Source organism: Molossus molossus, unplaced genomic scaffold (assembly GCF_014108415.1).
Source record: "Molossus molossus isolate mMolMol1 unplaced genomic scaffold, mMolMol1.p scaffold_m16_p_23, whole genome shotgun sequence".
Lineage (NCBI taxonomy): Eukaryota > Metazoa > Chordata > Mammalia > Chiroptera > Molossidae > Molossus > Molossus molossus.
Window position 1 is genome coordinate 22,303,742 of NW_023425359.1, and position 18,088 is coordinate 22,321,829.

At 41.2% G+C, this 18,088-nt stretch overlaps 1 protein-coding gene across 3 annotated transcripts; it reads left to right on the forward strand.

The window, feature by feature from the left end:
• Positions 1-229: 229 nt before the first annotated feature.
• RO60 (Ro60, Y RNA binding protein) lies at positions 230-15,408 on the forward strand. 3 transcript variants are annotated; one of them, XM_036277492.1, is made up of 9 exons: positions 230-314; positions 2,890-3,488; positions 5,594-5,814; positions 6,348-6,494; positions 6,714-6,851; positions 10,041-10,157; positions 10,877-10,990; positions 11,265-11,411; positions 12,958-15,404. In XM_036277492.1, the coding sequence occupies exons 2-9, from the start codon at positions 2,909-2,911 to the stop codon at positions 13,108-13,110; spliced, it is 1,617 nt and encodes a 538-aa protein (XP_036133385.1). In that variant the 5' UTR covers positions 230-314; positions 2,890-2,908; the 3' UTR covers positions 13,111-15,404. The 3 variants fall into 3 exon arrangements, with proteins under 3 accessions (XP_036133385.1, XP_036133383.1, XP_036133384.1); XM_036277491.1 differs by lacking the exon at positions 230-314 and having other exon boundaries at positions 2,919-3,035; positions 3,299-3,488; positions 12,958-15,408; XM_036277490.1 differs by lacking the exon at positions 10,041-10,157 and having other exon boundaries at positions 261-314.
• Positions 15,409-18,088: the final 2,680 nt, after the last annotated feature.

Genomic DNA, 18,088 nt, shown 5'->3' on the forward strand with positions numbered 1-18,088 from the left:
GCGCGGGAGGACGCTCTAGCCACCCAGGAGCCAGCGAAACTCTTCCCCGGCCGCGCGGGACCCAAAGCGGAACCGGAAGGGGCGGGGCCTCAGGGCGCGGGAGGAGGCCACATCCGGGGTTCTCGCCAATCCGGAGCGAGGGCGGGCCCGGCGAGAGGGGCGGGGCTCACTGCCGGAGCCGAACCTGGAGGCCCGGCGGCGGCGTGCAGTCGGAGCAGGCGTCGCCCGCCAGGCCGCCGCGTCTTCTCGTGTCCCCGCGCTGCGCAGGGCTCTCCCGGGGCGCTGCGGGTGGGAGGGCCGGCCGCCCAGCACAGGTGAGGAGGCCGCGGGAGGCCGGCGGGGGCCTTTCGTGCGGTCTGGGCGGCCCCGGGGCGCGCAGGCTCTGCCGGCCTCCAGGTCCTCGCCGCGCATCCCCGCGGCCCAGGCCGAGCAGACGCGTCGCCAGGCCGTCATTGTCCCCTCCCCGCCCCGCCCTGGCCGCCGAGCGGACCCTGCACCGCCGTGGGCACATCCTCGCTCGGCCGGGCCCGGGCGCCCCGAGGGTGGGCCTCCCGAACCTGGGCAGCTCCCGCCGGAGCCCGCGCAGCCCGGGGCCCGGAGGCCCGCCTTCCTCCGCCTGCGCCTCCGGCTCCTCCGGCTCCTCCCGCGGCCTCTGCCCGGGTCTGCGTTCGGGAAGGAGGGTTTTTGTGGGGAGCAGGGAAGGGGGGCGGGAGCTGTGCCCGGTGCCCCGGGCGGGGATGGACAAGGTTGGGGGACGCCTCCGAGGTGGCCGGACGTGTCGTGTTCACCGGAACGCATCTGGCGGTTCCACGATGCAGCGATGCGTTGACCCCGACGTGGCCATTTTCACGCCGTCGCCCTCATTCAAGGGGCTTTGGCCAAAGACTCGTGTTAGTGGTGCACGTCTTTTAAGAGTATATTTTATTTACGTGCAGGGGAGATAGGCAGTCGTGTTGTGATAACGACACATGGTTCTAGGCGAGTGCTGGAAAAATCGGGGGGAACTTTGTGAAGTGTGTGATGGTCTCACCACCGGTGTACGTTAAAACAGATACAAAATAATGTGCAACGCTAACTGTAATTGAAGATTGTTTTTTAAGTACATTTATGCATCATTCCTTAAACCTCTTGCGTTCCAAGAAAGGCCTTTAGCTTCCAGAAAGAAAGAAAGAAAGAAAGAGAGAGAGAGAGAGAAAGAAAGAAAAAAAAACGTGTTCGTGCATAAAACTGGCGATTCCTTGCTGATCATACAGGTGACCTGCACCCAGGAGTTACAGTGAGCACTGTGCCACGTGAAGTCACACACTGAACGCTACAAATTTTACAACAGAACGGCTTGTATATTAAAACAGGCATGGGTATAATACGGAATAGACTCCAATTTGTATCAGGTGTTTGATTTAGAAAAACAAACCAACAAACAGAAACAAAACTTTCTTGAGGTTTGTCCCTGGGATTCTGCCCTTAAGCTCGGGTTTGCCCTGTTCAATCTTTGCCCTGTTAATGGTACTTAAATGGAAAAATGTGTCAGGCACAGGGGTCCAGCCTTATACCCTTAGGAACCACGCCTAGGAGTGTCGTCAGTATTTGTAAATACTGCCCTGAACGTGAAAGAGTTTTCTGTGCTAAATAAATACATCAAAACTAACATGTATTTGAAACCCAGCTTAACGTGGTGCCTACTGAAGACAGACCAGACTGAACCTTTAACTCTTGACACAACCTGAAAATTAATGAGAAAGGGGGTTAAAATTTCCTTAATGTTGTTAACATTTAATCCTAAGAGTTCATGTACAAATCCAGGTCTCCGAGTCTGAGAAAAAGGAAAGAACCTGGCAGCACTAGGCCGTGTCACAGGCAGAGGCTCGGCCTTCGGGGTGGCATGTTGACTTGCTCACTCTTGTCCGTGACCGGCCTACCTGTGAATTTGCCGCCCCAGCTTTTTGCAGCAGTGTTTTTATGTTTTCTGTTTGTTTGTTTGTTTTAGCTCTTGCACACTTTCATAGATGTAAGTAATCTCCGACAACTTAAAAATGAGTAAGCTGCTACCTTGTTTGACTTCTGGGGTGAACAGTAGCACTGTCAAATAACAAATGATCAGAGATTTGGGAAAGAATTCGAATGTATACATTTAAGGAAATGTAGGAATCTGTAGAAATAGTATATTATTAGTACCGTGTAACGGTGCTGTAACTGTTCTAGTTCTAACAAGTGTGACGCAGAAAGCAGTGCTGTTACACACTGCGTATTACCAGCGTTCGCTGACTGCATTCAAAGTTAAGCAATTAAGAAAGAGAAGTAGGCAGTGTATAAAACATCCACAACCAATTTCAACGTGTGTCCCATGCTTTTAATAATACTGAGAGCTGTTTCATGTCTTCCAAAATTTCTCACTTGTAGAAGTTTAATGCATCTTTGGCTGTATTAAATTCTTTGGAGGGGTATGCTTTAAGAGCGCGGGGTAAGTCAGACCAACCCACAGAAGAATGAACTCTTATTGTTGTTGTTGTTAATCTGGATTTAAAACACTTGATTATGTGGGAGTGGGGTGGGGAGGAATGGATGTGCGTTATCAACCCAAAAGGCCCTAAGGTCTTTCTTAGGGTCAGATACTGTAACTGCCATCCCTACCCCTTTGTTTCTCTGCTTGGGACTCTAGACCCCATACTAGCTGCCTGCTGAGTCTCTGAAGCAACAAACTACACCTCAGAAATGTGACTTCTTAGTTGTTACGTCTAATTATCTTAGCTCCACTTACTGTGCTTAAAAAATATTTTTATATCAAAAGTTTTCATGGTAGATTTCAATAAGCATAGATTAATAAATACTTCCCTTTTTCCTTTTTATAATTTTGCTGTGCCAGTCAAGTAACATTTTGCTTTTTGATAGGTTTCCTAAAAGACAGAAAATGGAGGACTCGGTCAACCAGATGCAACCCCTGAACGAGAAGCAGATGGCCAACTCTGAAGATGGATATGTCTGGCAGGTCACTGACATGAATCGCCTGCACCGCTTCTTATGTTTTGGTTCTGAAGGTGGGACTTATTACATCAAAGAGCAGAAGCTGGGCCTTGAAAACGCCGAAGCTTTAATTCGGCTGATCGAGGATGGCAGAGGCTGCGAGGTGGTCCAGGAAATCAGGTCCTTCAGCCAGGAAGGCAGGGCCGCCAAGCAGGAGCCCATGCTCTTCGCGCTGGCCGTTTGTTCCCAGTGTTCCGACGTCAGCACGAAGCAAGCGGCCTTTAAAGCCGTCGCTGAGGTTTGCCGCATCCCGACACATCTCTTCACTTTCATCCAGTTTAAGAAAGACCTGAAGGAGAGCATGAAGTGCGGCATGTGGGGGCGCGCCCTCCGGAAGGCCGTGGCAGACTGGTACAATGGGAAAGGCGGCATGGCCCTGGCCCTGGCGGTCACCAAATACAAACAGAGAAACGGCTGGTCTCACAAGGACCTCTTACGACTGTCGCATCTTAAACCGTCCAGTGAAGGTGAGCGTCTTTGCCTCGGGCGGGGGACAGATATCCAGTAAAGAACAAATTTATTAGACATAAGACAGTTGTGTAATATTTTCTAGAAATAGCCTTTCATTTTCAAGACACATTGACTAATGTAAATATGTTTAATGCCAGCCTGGAATTAAACACCTACCACGGGCAATCCAGACATTAATAATCAAGAATCACACGACAGAGTTATAGGTTAGTCGTCTACATCTTAAAATGCCACATGCTAACTGGAATACTTGTCCAAGTGCTTATGGGTCATGAAAGCAGCCAGCTCCTAGCCAGTAGGTGGCAGATAGCTGGGCTCGGTAGCCCCTTCTCATTTTTGTCCCTCCCTGCCTTCCTAGGACATATGTTCCATGGAACCTAAAGGCTACCTGAAATAGGGCTCTGAACGTAACAATTCAGGATATTAATTGTCTCCAAGCAATCACCCAGGGGACATGATAATTTGGGCCAGTTTTTCTGTCTATGGGAAGAGACCTTTGAGAAGCTACTTGTATCTACGTTAATTACTTAGTCCTTAGAAGGAAATAAAATCTTTTGGTCAATAATAATTGAAAGCGTGGTGTGATCTACGAAAATCAACATGCCCAAAACTTTGCCGGTCTTCTACACCAGAAGTGAAACTTGGAAAGAGAGCCACTCCCAAGGGTTCAGATTTCAGTTCTGCCCATTACTTTGTGTCCTGACGCTGAGTAACTTAACCTTTCTGAGTTGCTGTATCTTCATCTAGTAAGAAGGGAGGAGGGGCGTAACCCTCCTGGTGATAGATAGGGGTGTTCCTGGTGTGTAGCAGAAGGCAGTGCTGGTCTCTCCTTCCATGTGTGTCATGTCATGATATCTCCATACAGTCTCCTCCAAAATTCCTCATTCATCGCTTTTTATTCTAAGTGGACTTCTTCACATGAAATTTAGGCAGTAAATTATTGCAAATATTTATGTACACAAACATTTATAGTTTGATTTTAATTAGAAATCATGTGCTTGTTTTAATAGAAAAATATGATGCAGAAAGTAGTAATCCAAAAGACATCTTTCCATAGGCTATGTTGCATATTACTGCAGATTTTTTCTAATTTTATTTATTTTTAATTATATACCTTTGTTTCGGTCAAAGTGTATTATTGATATTTTTCAGGTCAGAAATAGTTGATACATACCATTGTACGAATATGCTATAATCTGTTTAGTCTCTTACTGATGGCAGTTAAATAGCTTCCAGTTTCTTTTGCTATTTCAAAATACTGTGAAAAAACTTGCACAATACAAATATTTCTATAATGGTTAATCCACAAAGGGTAAATGAAAGTGGCAAGTTGACCCACATTTAAACACTGACAATTATCAGTGGGGTTTTTTATTTTTATGTATTTACCGATTGTATTTTTTGTAGGTTATATTGTATTTTCATCCTCTTATCCGTTGAGTTACTCATCTTTTTAATATTCATTATAGTCACCATTCAGTGTATTCAAAAAATATTTATTGAGCACCTACTGTGGATGGGCACTGTTCTAAAAACTTGTAATACCTAGTATAAGAATAATTTATTATTATATATATTGTGTGCACTTTTTTCTTTCTCTGTTTTTTGATGGGGCATTGTTTTTGGCACATTGAAGTTTTAAATTTAATGTACTGAAGCTTATCTGTTTTTTCATAGACTTGTTTTATGTTAAGTTTAGAAAGAACTTTTTCAGCCTTGACCGGTTTGGCTCAATGGTTAAAACATCAGTCCTTGGACCAAAGAGTCAAGGGTTTGATTCCAGTCAAGGGCACAGACCTCAGTTGCAGTTCAGTCCCTGGTCCTGGTTGAGGTCATGCGGGAGGCAACCAGTTGATGTGTCTCTCTCACATCGATGTCCCCCCCAACTCTATCTGAAGATGAATGGAAAAATATCCTCGGGTGACGATTAAAACAAAGACCTTTTTCAACTTAGAGTCATAAAAATATTTACCTGTGATTTTTTTGTTTCTAACATCCATGGTTTAATTTTTTACTTTATTATTATTTTTTATTCCATAAACATGTTGTGATTTTTACCTACTAATCCTACCTGCCTTTTCAATTCTTTATTGTGTTAAAGGACTTGCTATTGTGACCAAATACATTACGAAGGGCTGGAAAGAGGTCCAGGAGTTGTATAAGGAAAAAGCGCTTTCTGTGGAGACTGAAGAATTACTGAAGTACCTGGAGGCTATAGAGAAGGCGAAGCGCACGAAAGACGACCTGGAAGTCGTTCAGCTGATCGAAGAGCACAGGTTGGTCAGGGAACAACTTCTGACAAATCACTTGAAGTCGAGAGAGGTAAGTAAAGTGTAATGTGTTACAGTATGTGGTTAGACGGTACTATGGTAATGTATTAAAGGTAGCTGGGCCGGTGTGGCTCAGTGGATTGAGCTTCAGTCCCATGGACTGAGAAGAGGTCCCAGTTGGATTCCTGGTCAGGGCACATGCCTGGGTTTCTGGCTTGATCCCCAGTAGGGGGCGCGTAGGAGGCAGCTGATCGATGTTTCTCATATTGATGTTTCTATCTCTCCTCTCTTCTCTCTAAAAAAATTAATAAAAACATTACAAAAAGATAAACTGTGGGTGACCATTCATTCATTCTTTGTAAGGAAAAATACCTAACACAATGCCCAGATGTAATTGCATTCAATAAGGATTAAAGAACAAGTTTGTTTGATAAGGCTCTGACCAATGTGCACAAATTTTTATGTAGAAAGTGCTCTGAACCCTAAAGGAAAGCCTTAGAAAATATATTACTAATATTATTATTGATACATGTATGTGACACTGATTGATAATCCCTTATGTTTCTGCCTGTGTTGGTGTAACAGGTGTGGAAGGCTTTGTTACAAGAAATGCCTCTTACTGCGTTGCTAAGGAATCTAGGAAAGATGACCGCTAATTCAGTGCTTGAACCAGGAAACTCAGAAGTATCTTTAGTATGTGAAAAACTGTGTAACGAGAAACTATTAAAAAAGGTAAGCATTACCTTTATTAGCTAGTACTGATTGAAAAAGTTGGCTCCTGAATTTTGGAAATGCTGTCAGCATATGTTTCATGAAATACACTAGCTACAGTAACAAATGTCTAAGGCACATACTGCTAGTTGTCATTTGAACTTTGCATTCACTTTCTGTGTTTGTCCCGTTCCAGGCTCGCATACACCCATTCCATGTTCTGTGTTTGTCCCGTTCCAGGCTCGCATACACCCATTCCATGTTCTGACTGCGCTGGAGACCTACCGAGCGGGGCACGGGCTCAGGGGGAAGCTGAAGTGGCGCCCCGACGAAGGGGTCCTGAAAGCTCTGGACGCCGCCTTCTACAGGACATTCAAGGTGATGGTCTGATCTTTGTCTTAAACAAATTCTCCAGTTAGGTAGGCCTTTGTATCTTCTGTAAAAACACATTCTAAAGATATTAAAAGCGCTTTTTGATTACTCATTTGTTTTTCCTTAGTTCATGTGAAGGTGGGTGTATAATTAACACCATACATTTATGAATAAAGTTTTCCCCCAACCTTTGGCACTAACCAGTTATCCTGAGATCATTTTGCTAAGTTTTAAATGACCAGATTTAAAAGTATGCGCTTCTGTGGAGTCCTTTGAGTGGGTCGTCTGTCCTCTGCCCTTCGTTGTTCCTGTTAGTCAGTACATTTCCTGTGTCTTGATAGGAGGCGACTTTGGGACTGGAAATCCTGCTTCAGCACCATAGGTTAAAATTTGGGGTTTTAAAATTTGTTGTTTAACGAAAGACTAGCAACCAAATTCAGGAGCAAGTTAAGGTATTATACCAGTGAGATCTGTCCTCTGTCTGCAAGAATGGTGCAGTACAGGAAAGCCAGTCAGTGTAATCGCATTAATAAAATGAAAGGATGACCACATGATCCTCTAATTGGTGCAGAAAAAGCATTTGACAATTCAGTACCCTTTCATGATTTAAGAAAAAAAGCACTCAATAACTAGGAATAGAAGTGACCTTCCTCAGCATGACAAAGGCCATATATAAAAAAACCCACTGCTATTATTTTACTCAATAGTGAAAGATGAAATCTTTTTCCCTAAGATCAGGAACAAGATAAGGATGCCTACTTTTTCATTTCAATTCCTCAAAGTACTGAAAATTCTAAAACTTAGGCTAGAAAAAATAAAAGGTACCCAAATTGCAAAGGAAGCAAAATTATCTCTGTTTTCAGGTGACATGATCTTAAGTGTAAAAAAACACTGATGAATTCATAAGAAATTACTACAGCTTACAACAAATTCAGCAGAGTTTCAAGATACAAAATCAACAGGCAGAAATGAGTAGTATTTCTATACACTAGCCCTGAACAATCCAAAAATTAAGTTAGGAAAACATTTCCAATTTTAGTAGCATCAAAAAGAATAAAAGACAGGAATAAATTAACTAAGGAGGTGCAAACCTATACCTGAAAACTACAAAACATTGCTGGATGAACCTTAAGACATGAACGGGAAGACATTTCATGACCCTAGTTTGGAAGACTTAATATTTGTAACATGATCGTGCCATCCAAATAATCTACAGACCAATGTGATCCCTATGGCATGTTCAGGAACAGGAAAACCCGTTCTAAACACATGGTTGTGCTGTCGGGACCCCAAATAGTGAGATCAACCTTCAAAATGAAAAAGTTTGAAGACTTACACTTGCAGACTCATTCACTCCTCCTCTCCCTCCTCTCTTCTCTCCCTCTCTCCTTCCCTCCTCTCCTTCCCTCCCTTCCACTCTATAAATCAGTGGAGAGAATTATCCTGTGAGGGTTAACAACAAAAACCAATGGGATATCACTTCACACTCGTTGGATGGCTCTTATCAAAAAGGCAGAAGCAACCAGCAAGAATTGAAACTAGTATATTGCTGGTGGGAATGGAAATGATACAGCCCTGTGGAAAACAGGTTTTTAGTTCCTCAAAAAGTTAAATGATGGATTACCACACCTTCCAGCTATTCCACCACTTATATACCCAAAATAACTGAAAACGGCTCAGATACTTGTACACAAATGTTCATAGGAGCATTATCCACAGTAATCAACAAGCAATGGATAAGCAGTGTGTTCGGCCTCACAGCGGAATGGAAATAGACATGTGCTGCAACGTGGATGAGCCTTGAAAACGTCATGCTAAGTGAGAGGCGCCAGACACAGAGGGACAGGTGTTACATGTTTCACTTAACGAGGTCTTTAGTAGGCGAATTCACAGACAAAAGAGAGGTTGCCCGGCGCGAGAGGGAGGGAGGAGTGGGGAGTTATTTAATGCGCACAGATTTTCTCCTTGGGACGATGAAAAAGTTCTGGAAATAAATGGTGGTGGTAGTTACACAGCACTTTGAACATGCTTAATGCCACTGAGCTGCACAATTGAAAACAGTAAAATTTTTGTTTATATTTTACCACCAAAAAAGATTTTTAACAATTTATTGGTGAAATTATTACAGAAGTCGCCCCATCGACTCCCTCTCCTCCCAATCGGCAGGCCTGCACGGTCCGTTGGTTGTGCGCACATGTACATCAGTTCTGTGCCGTCTCTCCCCACCGTCCCCCTTCCCTCTGGCTCGTCAGTCTTCCCTGCTCTCGTGTCTCCGGATCTGTTTTGTTCCTGAGATTCCACAGAGGAGTGAGATCGGGTGACACTTGTCTTTCTCTGACTGGGTTAATTCACTGAGCATATAGAAGTTCCTAGTTTACTTCACGAGGAAAACTTTTAATACAGAAATGGTAACTTCTAAAAAAAAAGTATTAAGTAGGCCATCTTGTTTCCTTTGCTTTCCCCCTGGTAGAAACAGTGTTTTTGATTTTTTGTAATTGCTTTGTTTTTCAGTTCAGTTTTCATTCGGTGTTCCTTTGTGTCACGTTCAGGTGTGCAGCACAGTGGTCAGGTGACCCCGTACTTCACAGAGTGTGCTCCCAATACGTTTGCTGTCCAGCTGGCACCGTGCATAGTTAATACAAAGCTAAGAGTTTGTAATTTTTTTTTTTTCTTTTTTTTTTTTTTAAATCCTCATCCGAGGACATTTTTCCATTTTTTGTATAGACAGTGTGGGAGGGAGAGAGAGGAAGAGAGAGAGAGGGAAACATCGATGTGAAAGGGACACATCGAGTGGTCGCCACCCGCACGACCAACCAGGGCAGAATTTGTAATTTTTTTTAATTGACTTTTTAGAGAGGGGGAAGGGGGGAGAGAGAGAAACATGGATGTGAGAGAACATCAATCGGCCGCCTCCTGCACGCTCCCAGTGGGGCTCCGGCCCACAACCGGGGCACGTGCCCTGACCAGGAGTTAGCTGAGACCTCTCAGTCCCCGGGACTGCCCAGTCCACTGAGCCACACTGCCAGGCACAAAGCTAAGCATTTTAAAATACTTTTTAATTGATTAGTAAATAAATGATGAGGCCTTTTTATCTGACAGAATTTTTCAAATGAAGGGTGAGTCAATATGATGTTAGAAATTTAATCTACTTAAAACGTCTGATTGATTTTCCTGGTGGTTTCCCTGGTTTCCCAGGCGGTGGAGCCGACCGGCAAGCGGTTCCTGCTGGCTGTTGACGTCAGTGCTTCCATGAGCCAGAGGGTGCTGGGCAGCGTGCTCACCGCCAGCACGGTCGCCGCCGCCATGTGCATGGTGAGGACACGGCGTGGACAGCCTGCCCGCAAAAGGGTCACTGTGGGGCCGACTGGACACTTGGCAGTGATCGCGAGTTAGGTTTCACTTGTTGCTGTCAATCTGGCATATTTGCCACATTTTTATTTTAAATAAATATTTCATATAAACAAAACTTTATAGTATATGTATATATACATACTTGGGTATACCTATCTAGTTACATCTGCTCTTGTACTTAAAGGTAATGACAGTATTATAGACGTATTGAAAAAGCATATCTGAAGAATAGTCAGAATAGAAATTTTAATTTTACTACTAAAGATCAAATGTTTTTGAGGCAGTAGACAATGTTTAGAGACATTATTAATGAATATGGACGTTCAAAGATCAGGACCTCGTAACAATACTCAGGAGACTTCGGTTTCAGTCTGCCTGTCGCTAGACAGCTAGTCCATGAACCGTACGGTAGCTTGTAATTTCTCTCCTGTGGCTTTATTTCTGTTTAATAAAATGAGGAGGATATAGACTTTGCATCGAGGATTGCTGTGAAAGCATTTCTTTGTCAGTCTGAAAGGGCTTTGAAAGCTCTCCTACTGTTACTCTAGTCCAGGCACATGGGCGTCTAGAAATAAGATAGGCATCCTGGTGTTTCCTTTAAAGATGAAGTTTTGTGAGCTTCAAGTACTGTATTTATTTCTCTCAAATCTGCTGAAAATTACTACCATTGAATTTTTCAGGTTGTCACACGAACAGAAAAAGATTCTTATATAGTTGCTTTTTCAGATGAAATGGTACGATGTCCAGTAACTACAGATATGACTTTACCACAGGTGTTAATGGCTATGAATCAGGTAAAACTATTTTATAAGTTTACTTAATGTATATTGTATAATAACTGTGTTACTGATGTTATGCCTGATATTAACACATTTGTGAGAAATTGTTTTATCTTAATTTTCCCATGAGCATCACATATCTTCACAGGCTTTGGGAAAACCTATGTATTGGCTCTGAACTCAGTGATAATCGATGATAATGTAAAGATAGGGCTTTCAAGTAGTTCATTTCACACGCACTATTATAGAAGCTGTCTTTTATTCTCACTCGGTTTCCGTTCTCGGTTAGATCCCAGCAGGTGGAACTGATTGCTCTCTTCCGATGATCTGGGCTCAGAAGACAAACACAGCTGCCGATGTCTTCATTGTCTTCACGGATAATGAGACCTTTGCTGGAAATGTCCACCCTGCTGTCGCTCTGAGGCAGTATCGAAAGGTAAACAAATTCTCATATTCTTTCCTACCGCAATAAGACTCAGTTCTCAAACATTCACTGTTTTCCCAAACAGAAGGTACTGAAGATATGCATGCCAGTAGTGTACTCAGCAGTACTTGAAATGAGCAAGTATTGGCTACACATACGTATTTCCACCAGTTCCAGTTCTCTACATTCTTTTATGCATGGTATTTTTATAATATCAGAACATTTAGTTTACCTTAACTATAAATTTTTTTTTTTATCCTCACCCGAGGACATTTTTTGATATTTTGTTCAGATAGAGTGGGAGGGAGAGAGAGAGAGAAACATCGGTGTGAAGGGACACATCGAGTGGCTGCCACCTGCACAGCCCAACCGGAGCCGGGGACACACTGTAACTGAGGTACGTGCCCTTAGCGGGAACCGAACCCGGGTCTCTCGGGACCACCGGCCGACGCTCTAACCACTGAGCCAAACTGGCCAGGGCTTAACTATATATTTTTTAATGATTCACTGTGTTCCTTGAAAAATTAAAGTATCATTTGTGAGCTTCATTAAAGGACTGTCTAAAGTTAAATCAAAGCTAAACTCTGTGTGTAAGTTACATGGATATGTCTGTGTTGTGATGACTGCCCTCCAGCCACGCTCTTCTGTGTCCACACTTCCAGTGTGGCAGCCGCTAAGCATGTGGGCTGTTGAGCTCATGAGGTGTAGCGAGTGTGGCTGGCAGTGGAGATGGAACTCAGTGACAGCATTGGTTCTCCAAACGCGGTTTCCCTACCAGCGTTACCTGCCCCTGACTAGAAATGCAGATTCCGGGACCCCATGGGAGACCCGCTGAATCAGAAACCCTGGCGGGACTGTGCTCTACAAGCTTCTAAGTTTCAGACCAACAAGTGAGAGAAGAGAACTTGGAGTCTGTTCCAAGTCCTGGGTCTTTCTCCTTTACTGACTGTGGACCCGAGCAGATTATTGAGCTGATATATGTTATAGTAGTTAAAAGTACCACTTACCTTTAGGCTTGTTACACATTACATCAGGTCAATCCCTTAAAGAGGCCACCATAGTGTCTGACATTCTACATGCTCAGTGACAGTCAGCTTATCTCAAAAACTCAACTATTTTAACAAATCATAGCTATAAAGAACCAATTCTTACATGTGAAATGTATGTATTATATGTAACAGAGTTAATAATCCTGGGGGAATAGTTTCTTCCATTTATTCCAGCCCCGTGCATGCTGCCTAGTGTTCGATATGCTAGTGAAAGTATCTAACTAATGCCCTGAGTGTCCTGGCAGGTTTGGTAAGTGCAGAGCCCCAGGCTGCCCGCAGAACAAGTAACAGGACAGAGAAGAGGAGTTTCAGGCGAGCTGTTTACAACATTTTTTCTAGTCTTGAGGATCACAGTCTAGCCCTGACAGATTGATACATTTTATGTAGACGGGGCAAAAATTGAACTTTGTTATGAAAAGCTGTGATCATATTGAAAGTGTTTTTATTTTGGAGGTTTGCTTTTGCTTTCATATAATTTTTTTAACATGTCTTTTGATCTTTACCTACAGAAAATGAACATTCCGGCTAAGTTGATTGTTTGTGGAATGACATCAAATGGTTTCACCATTGCAGACCCAGATGACAGAGGCATGTTGGACATATGTGGTTTTGACACTGGAGCTCTGGATGTAATTCGCAATTTCACCCTGGATGTGATTTAAGCATAAGCACCCGCATGATCCAAGCGGTTTGTTGCATTAGTGATCTCGCTAAAAACACACAGCTACTTCCCAGCTAATCTTAATCCAGCGAAAGATAAGATGATGGCATAGTCTGTGTATAATGAACGTTTACCAAAAAAACACAAAAACGGGGAGGAAAAATAAGATAAGCCCAAAGTTACTTCTGGGAAATAGCTTCTGAATACACTGTAGCTCCCTCTAAGAGAGAAAACTTCTTGTCCACAGACACTGTAAATTAGTCACACAGTCTTGATTTGGTAAAGAATCACATTTGTATTTTAAAGAAGAGCCAAACTTGTAAGTAGTTCCATATCATGGCAGTTGTTTGGAAAGTGCTTACGTTTTCCTAACTTTCCATTGGGAAAGGACAGCTTCGGCGATGTCCGCAGACTCTGAAATGCACTGGACCATGTAACTGTGATGGTGCGTAAAACCTACCGCACACTTTTGTACCGGGGGCACGCGGCAACCCAAAACAGCTGACTACATGATGAATGAGTTTTACAAATCCTTTTAAGAGTTTTCTAAGATCGCATAAAGAGCAGCTTTCTTACTCAGTAAAAAAATATTTTGTCTTAATATTTTATTTACACTTGTAGAATTGTTACCATTAACTGGAAACAGTAGGAAGGAAGCCCCAGGAAGGGGACTTGGTTTGTGTCAGGGGAGGAAGTTTCTGGAGTGTCTTGTTTTGGTGCATGTTATTGCTGTGGGTTGAGGGCATGACTTGTCAGTTTCCTCCGAGTCACAACCGCATAGCTGCGCACAGTCATACTTCATTTTCATACTCTCAAATGAAAATAGCATAAAAGGTTTCAAGCGTTTAACTCCCCCACTCATAATATGAAATCGACAGAATCTCAACTACAATCGGATTAGTTTTTTCTTGACTGTAAAATAAATACTGTTCTAATTACTTTTAACTACTTTTTAGCTAATTGTACATGGGTTTTAGGTATTTTCTAATTGTGAACATGTCAATGGCCTATTTCTTTGTTCATTATTCATTGTGACAAATTCTTTTTTGATAGAGTAAAAGTAAAACAATAAAGCAAGCTAGGTCTTGCAGGTTTGGAAGGCAACTTTTGAGTAGCATTTACCACTAACCAGTCTGTAAGAAAGTATTTTTTTCTATTTTATTTGTGTATATTAAACTTTTTTTCATTAAGCTAAGGTGCATTATTTTCTTAAGCAAATACCCGTTTGTGGGGAGGTTTAACCTGTTTAAATGCCAGTAACTTTCCTTATAATTATATCATGGTTGTCTAAGCTCACACACACAAAACTTCAATTTTTATGTGTTCTTTAAATAGCAATTGAGGACTTACGGGGTTTTTATAAATCCCTATGTGCTTGGGGTTTAGAGGTTTTCTGTTTTGGGGGTTAGGGAGCCTTGAGTGGTGTTAGGATTTGTGTAGATGATATTTTCTGCTTCATGGGAGACTTGGGCTGCGGGAGCGACAGGAAATGTTCCTTTCGAGCTTTTTGACAGAGTGACGCCCTCCCTGCTGCGCAGGTGACGCCCTCTCTGCTGCGCAGGCTCCCGGGCAGCTCTCAGCCGCTTGCCCGCGTGATGTGCCCGAGAGCACCCCACACACCCCAAAACACGTAGCCTTTGATGTCGTTTCTCTTTTAATCTATCAGACATTGCATTTATCATTTTAACTTTTATGTTCAGAATGAATTTGAAGTTTAAAGAACCTAATAGAATTTGTGTTATAGTTCTGGAATTCTTTGAGTAAACCCAAGATCATAAAAATTTAAAAATCATAAAATGATACCACTTTTTATTCCTAATTGAAATGAGATATAGGATAAAAGTGTATTTAGACTGATATATTCATGAGCTGATAATAAATCCATCAGAAAAATAAGATTAGATGTGAACTTTTTGAAGTAGTTAAAGAAGAATGAAATGGATTAGGGTACAATTTTTAAAAAGGGGGGAAAAAAACTAAAAGGAACCACCCAGAAGGTAACTTTATTTTCAAATGTCCTGGAATTTTTGAGCTGGAACAAACCTTAGAAATGTAAAAAAGTGATTATTTTTTATTTAGGTTAGGGAGCTGGGGTCCGAGAAAGTGGGGCTTTGGAGCATTAGATTTGGAATCTCCCTTTTCATTCCAGGCTTCATGTCCCCACAAATGGGGAAACACTGACTCACCAGAGTAGGGGAGAAAATAGAATTATTCAAGAGTTTTATCTTTCACATATTAGGACATAATGTATATAAATGATTGCGGGAGGAGTAGGAAAACAAATGGGAAATGCAGACTTTCGTAGTTCATAGTAATTCTCAAGCACAATTAATGTTTTAATAACCTTTATTGCTATATCATATAGTCCTATAGAAAAATAAACACTTCACCTCATTATGAGTAAAATGTACTCAAGTGGTAAGTCTTATTTTCTAAATTACTCTTAGGATCACTGCTACATTATTTAGAAAAATGTGGCTTAAAACAATCTTAAGAAAAATTAATAAACTTTATTTCCTAGAAAATATGTAAATATTTTCAGGATGTTGTAATTAGTAAAACAAAAACTGTTAAAATCCTACCCTTCCTTGTTGAAATTTAGTTTATTTGTTATCTAGTTGAGTGACTATGTTGTTGAGAAAGATGCTAGTGAATGGAATTCAGTGTTACCCACCTGGAAACTCTAAAGCCCAATTTAACAACTATTCAATTTTGCTATTTTTACAACGTAACATGTGTAGTGCTTAGATAATAGGAAAATCAGTAACTGACTATCTGTATAAAAGGTTAAATTGGGAGGAGGGCTTTCAATACAAGTTAGAACTTAATAGAATATGTATTTTGAAAGACAAAATGTTCTAGGAAAATAGCTCAATAGACACGTTAATTTTTAAAATGCTCCTGAGTGGGAAAATGAAGAAAATTTTCACAGTGAAGATGAGGATTGACTAAGAAGACACTATTCTCTGATCAAGAGGAAGAAGGAACATATTCCAAGCCCAACAACCCCCTAGATGGACCTAGAAACACAAACTCATGCTTTAAATGAGGAGATGCTATCAGCAAACATTTGCTTAATTTTTTAAAATAACAGGGCAGCCCAGCCAATGCTCAGTGTTTGAGCATCGACCCATGCACCAAGAGGTCACACCGGTTGGATCCCCGGTCAGGTTATCTGCCCTGTCCCCAGTGGGGGGCGTGCAGGAGGCGGCTGGTCGATGTTCACTCTCATCAATTATCTCTCCCTCCCTCTCTCTAAAAATTAAGGGAAAAAAACTTTAAAATAAAAGGGCAATTACAAATCATAGAATACCATTTTGCCAACCGTTTTCTTTCTCATTTTCCGAGATTTTTGCAAAAACTAAAATTATTTTGGAAATTTAAGGCAGAATTTCTAAGTAAATTTGAGGATCTGACAAGGGAGAAACATCTTTAAAAGCACAATAAAGCCATATCTAAACAATAAAGGGAAATCATTGTGATCACTTACTGGGTCAAATTAAAAATAAGGTCTTATTTTAATTCTCACCTGAGGATATTATTCCATTTTTGTTCAGATAGAGTGGGAGGGAGAGAGGAAGAGAGAGAAACATTGACATGAGAGCGACACATTGACTGGTTGCCTCCCGCACAACCTCAACCAGGGCCTGGGACAAATCGCAACCAAGGTATGTGCCCTTGGCTGGCATTGAACCTGCGACTCATTGTTCCCCAGGCCGATGCTCTCACCGCTGAGCCAAACCAGCCTGGGCATAAGGTCTTAATTTAATTGGACCTAGAGACTGTACCCACAAGTACACATTTCTTGATAAGTGATATTCTTACCGTAAGTAAGCAAAACTGAAAAATTCTACTCTTGTATATCACAGGTTTGGATTGACTTATTAAGGCAATATCCTCTCTAGAGAATGTCATATAGCCTCAATATAAATATGCACAAGGAACAATTAGGGAAAAAAGATGCTAAGCTACGGAATTTGTTGCACTTACTGTCTGGATTTCATTTATTATTTCCCTGGTAATTAGCCAATCTGAATTGTTAGAAGACTACTGTTATACCTCTATTTTTCTTTTAAAACTTGTGGAATTTTTGTGGTTTCTTTAGTTATGCTTTGCCTGGGTAATACAATGAAGGATAGGAAAGTCACTCATTTTTAGGTTTGGGATAAATCTTGCAGATTGCTTTTTGTTTCATATAGGTTGAAGATCATATATTTTTCAAATTAATGATGGGCAGGCCTCTTGGAACAATATATTGATAAATTCTCTCCCCAAATCAACCTATGTTGTATATCTTTTGTATTAGATATTTGCATATATTTTATGGCCTTTGAGTAAGATCAGTTATTAAGCCTTTGTAACTATAGATGTACCTAACTCAAGAAAGCACTCTTTGAAAAATAAGTAACTGAATACTCTCAGAAAATAGTATTTCAGTCCTCATATTTGCATAGTTATAAAGACCACTGTCAAAATCTTTGGTCTACTAAGTACTTCATACATGGCTTGTAGCATAAAAGGTCTTGTAAATAGCATGTATTCACCATCAACATTTTTTTTTAAATTGGTGAACTTTTTATTTGCTTTTGAAAAAGTATTATGAAATTAACTTTTAAAATAATCCTGTGGTAATACTTTTCAAAAACTAATATGGGCAAGCATACTGTTTGAATGAATTTACATATTTTCCCAAACCTTGAAAATACCAAATGATATTGGGAATTGGTAGAAAGAACCATAAACTAGAGGAGTTATGTTACAAAATTCAATTAATGAAGTTAAGGTGATAATTTTCCATCAGAATGAATTTTGTAAATAGAATGAAAATGTATAAACGCTTTTTCTGGACCTAAAGCAATTTTTCCCTTTGCTCTGTTCAGCACCACCACGTGTCATATTAACCTTAAATATACGTGATAATATTTAATTTAAAAATATATTTAAATTTCATCACTTTTAGTACTTTTAGAAGTTATCAG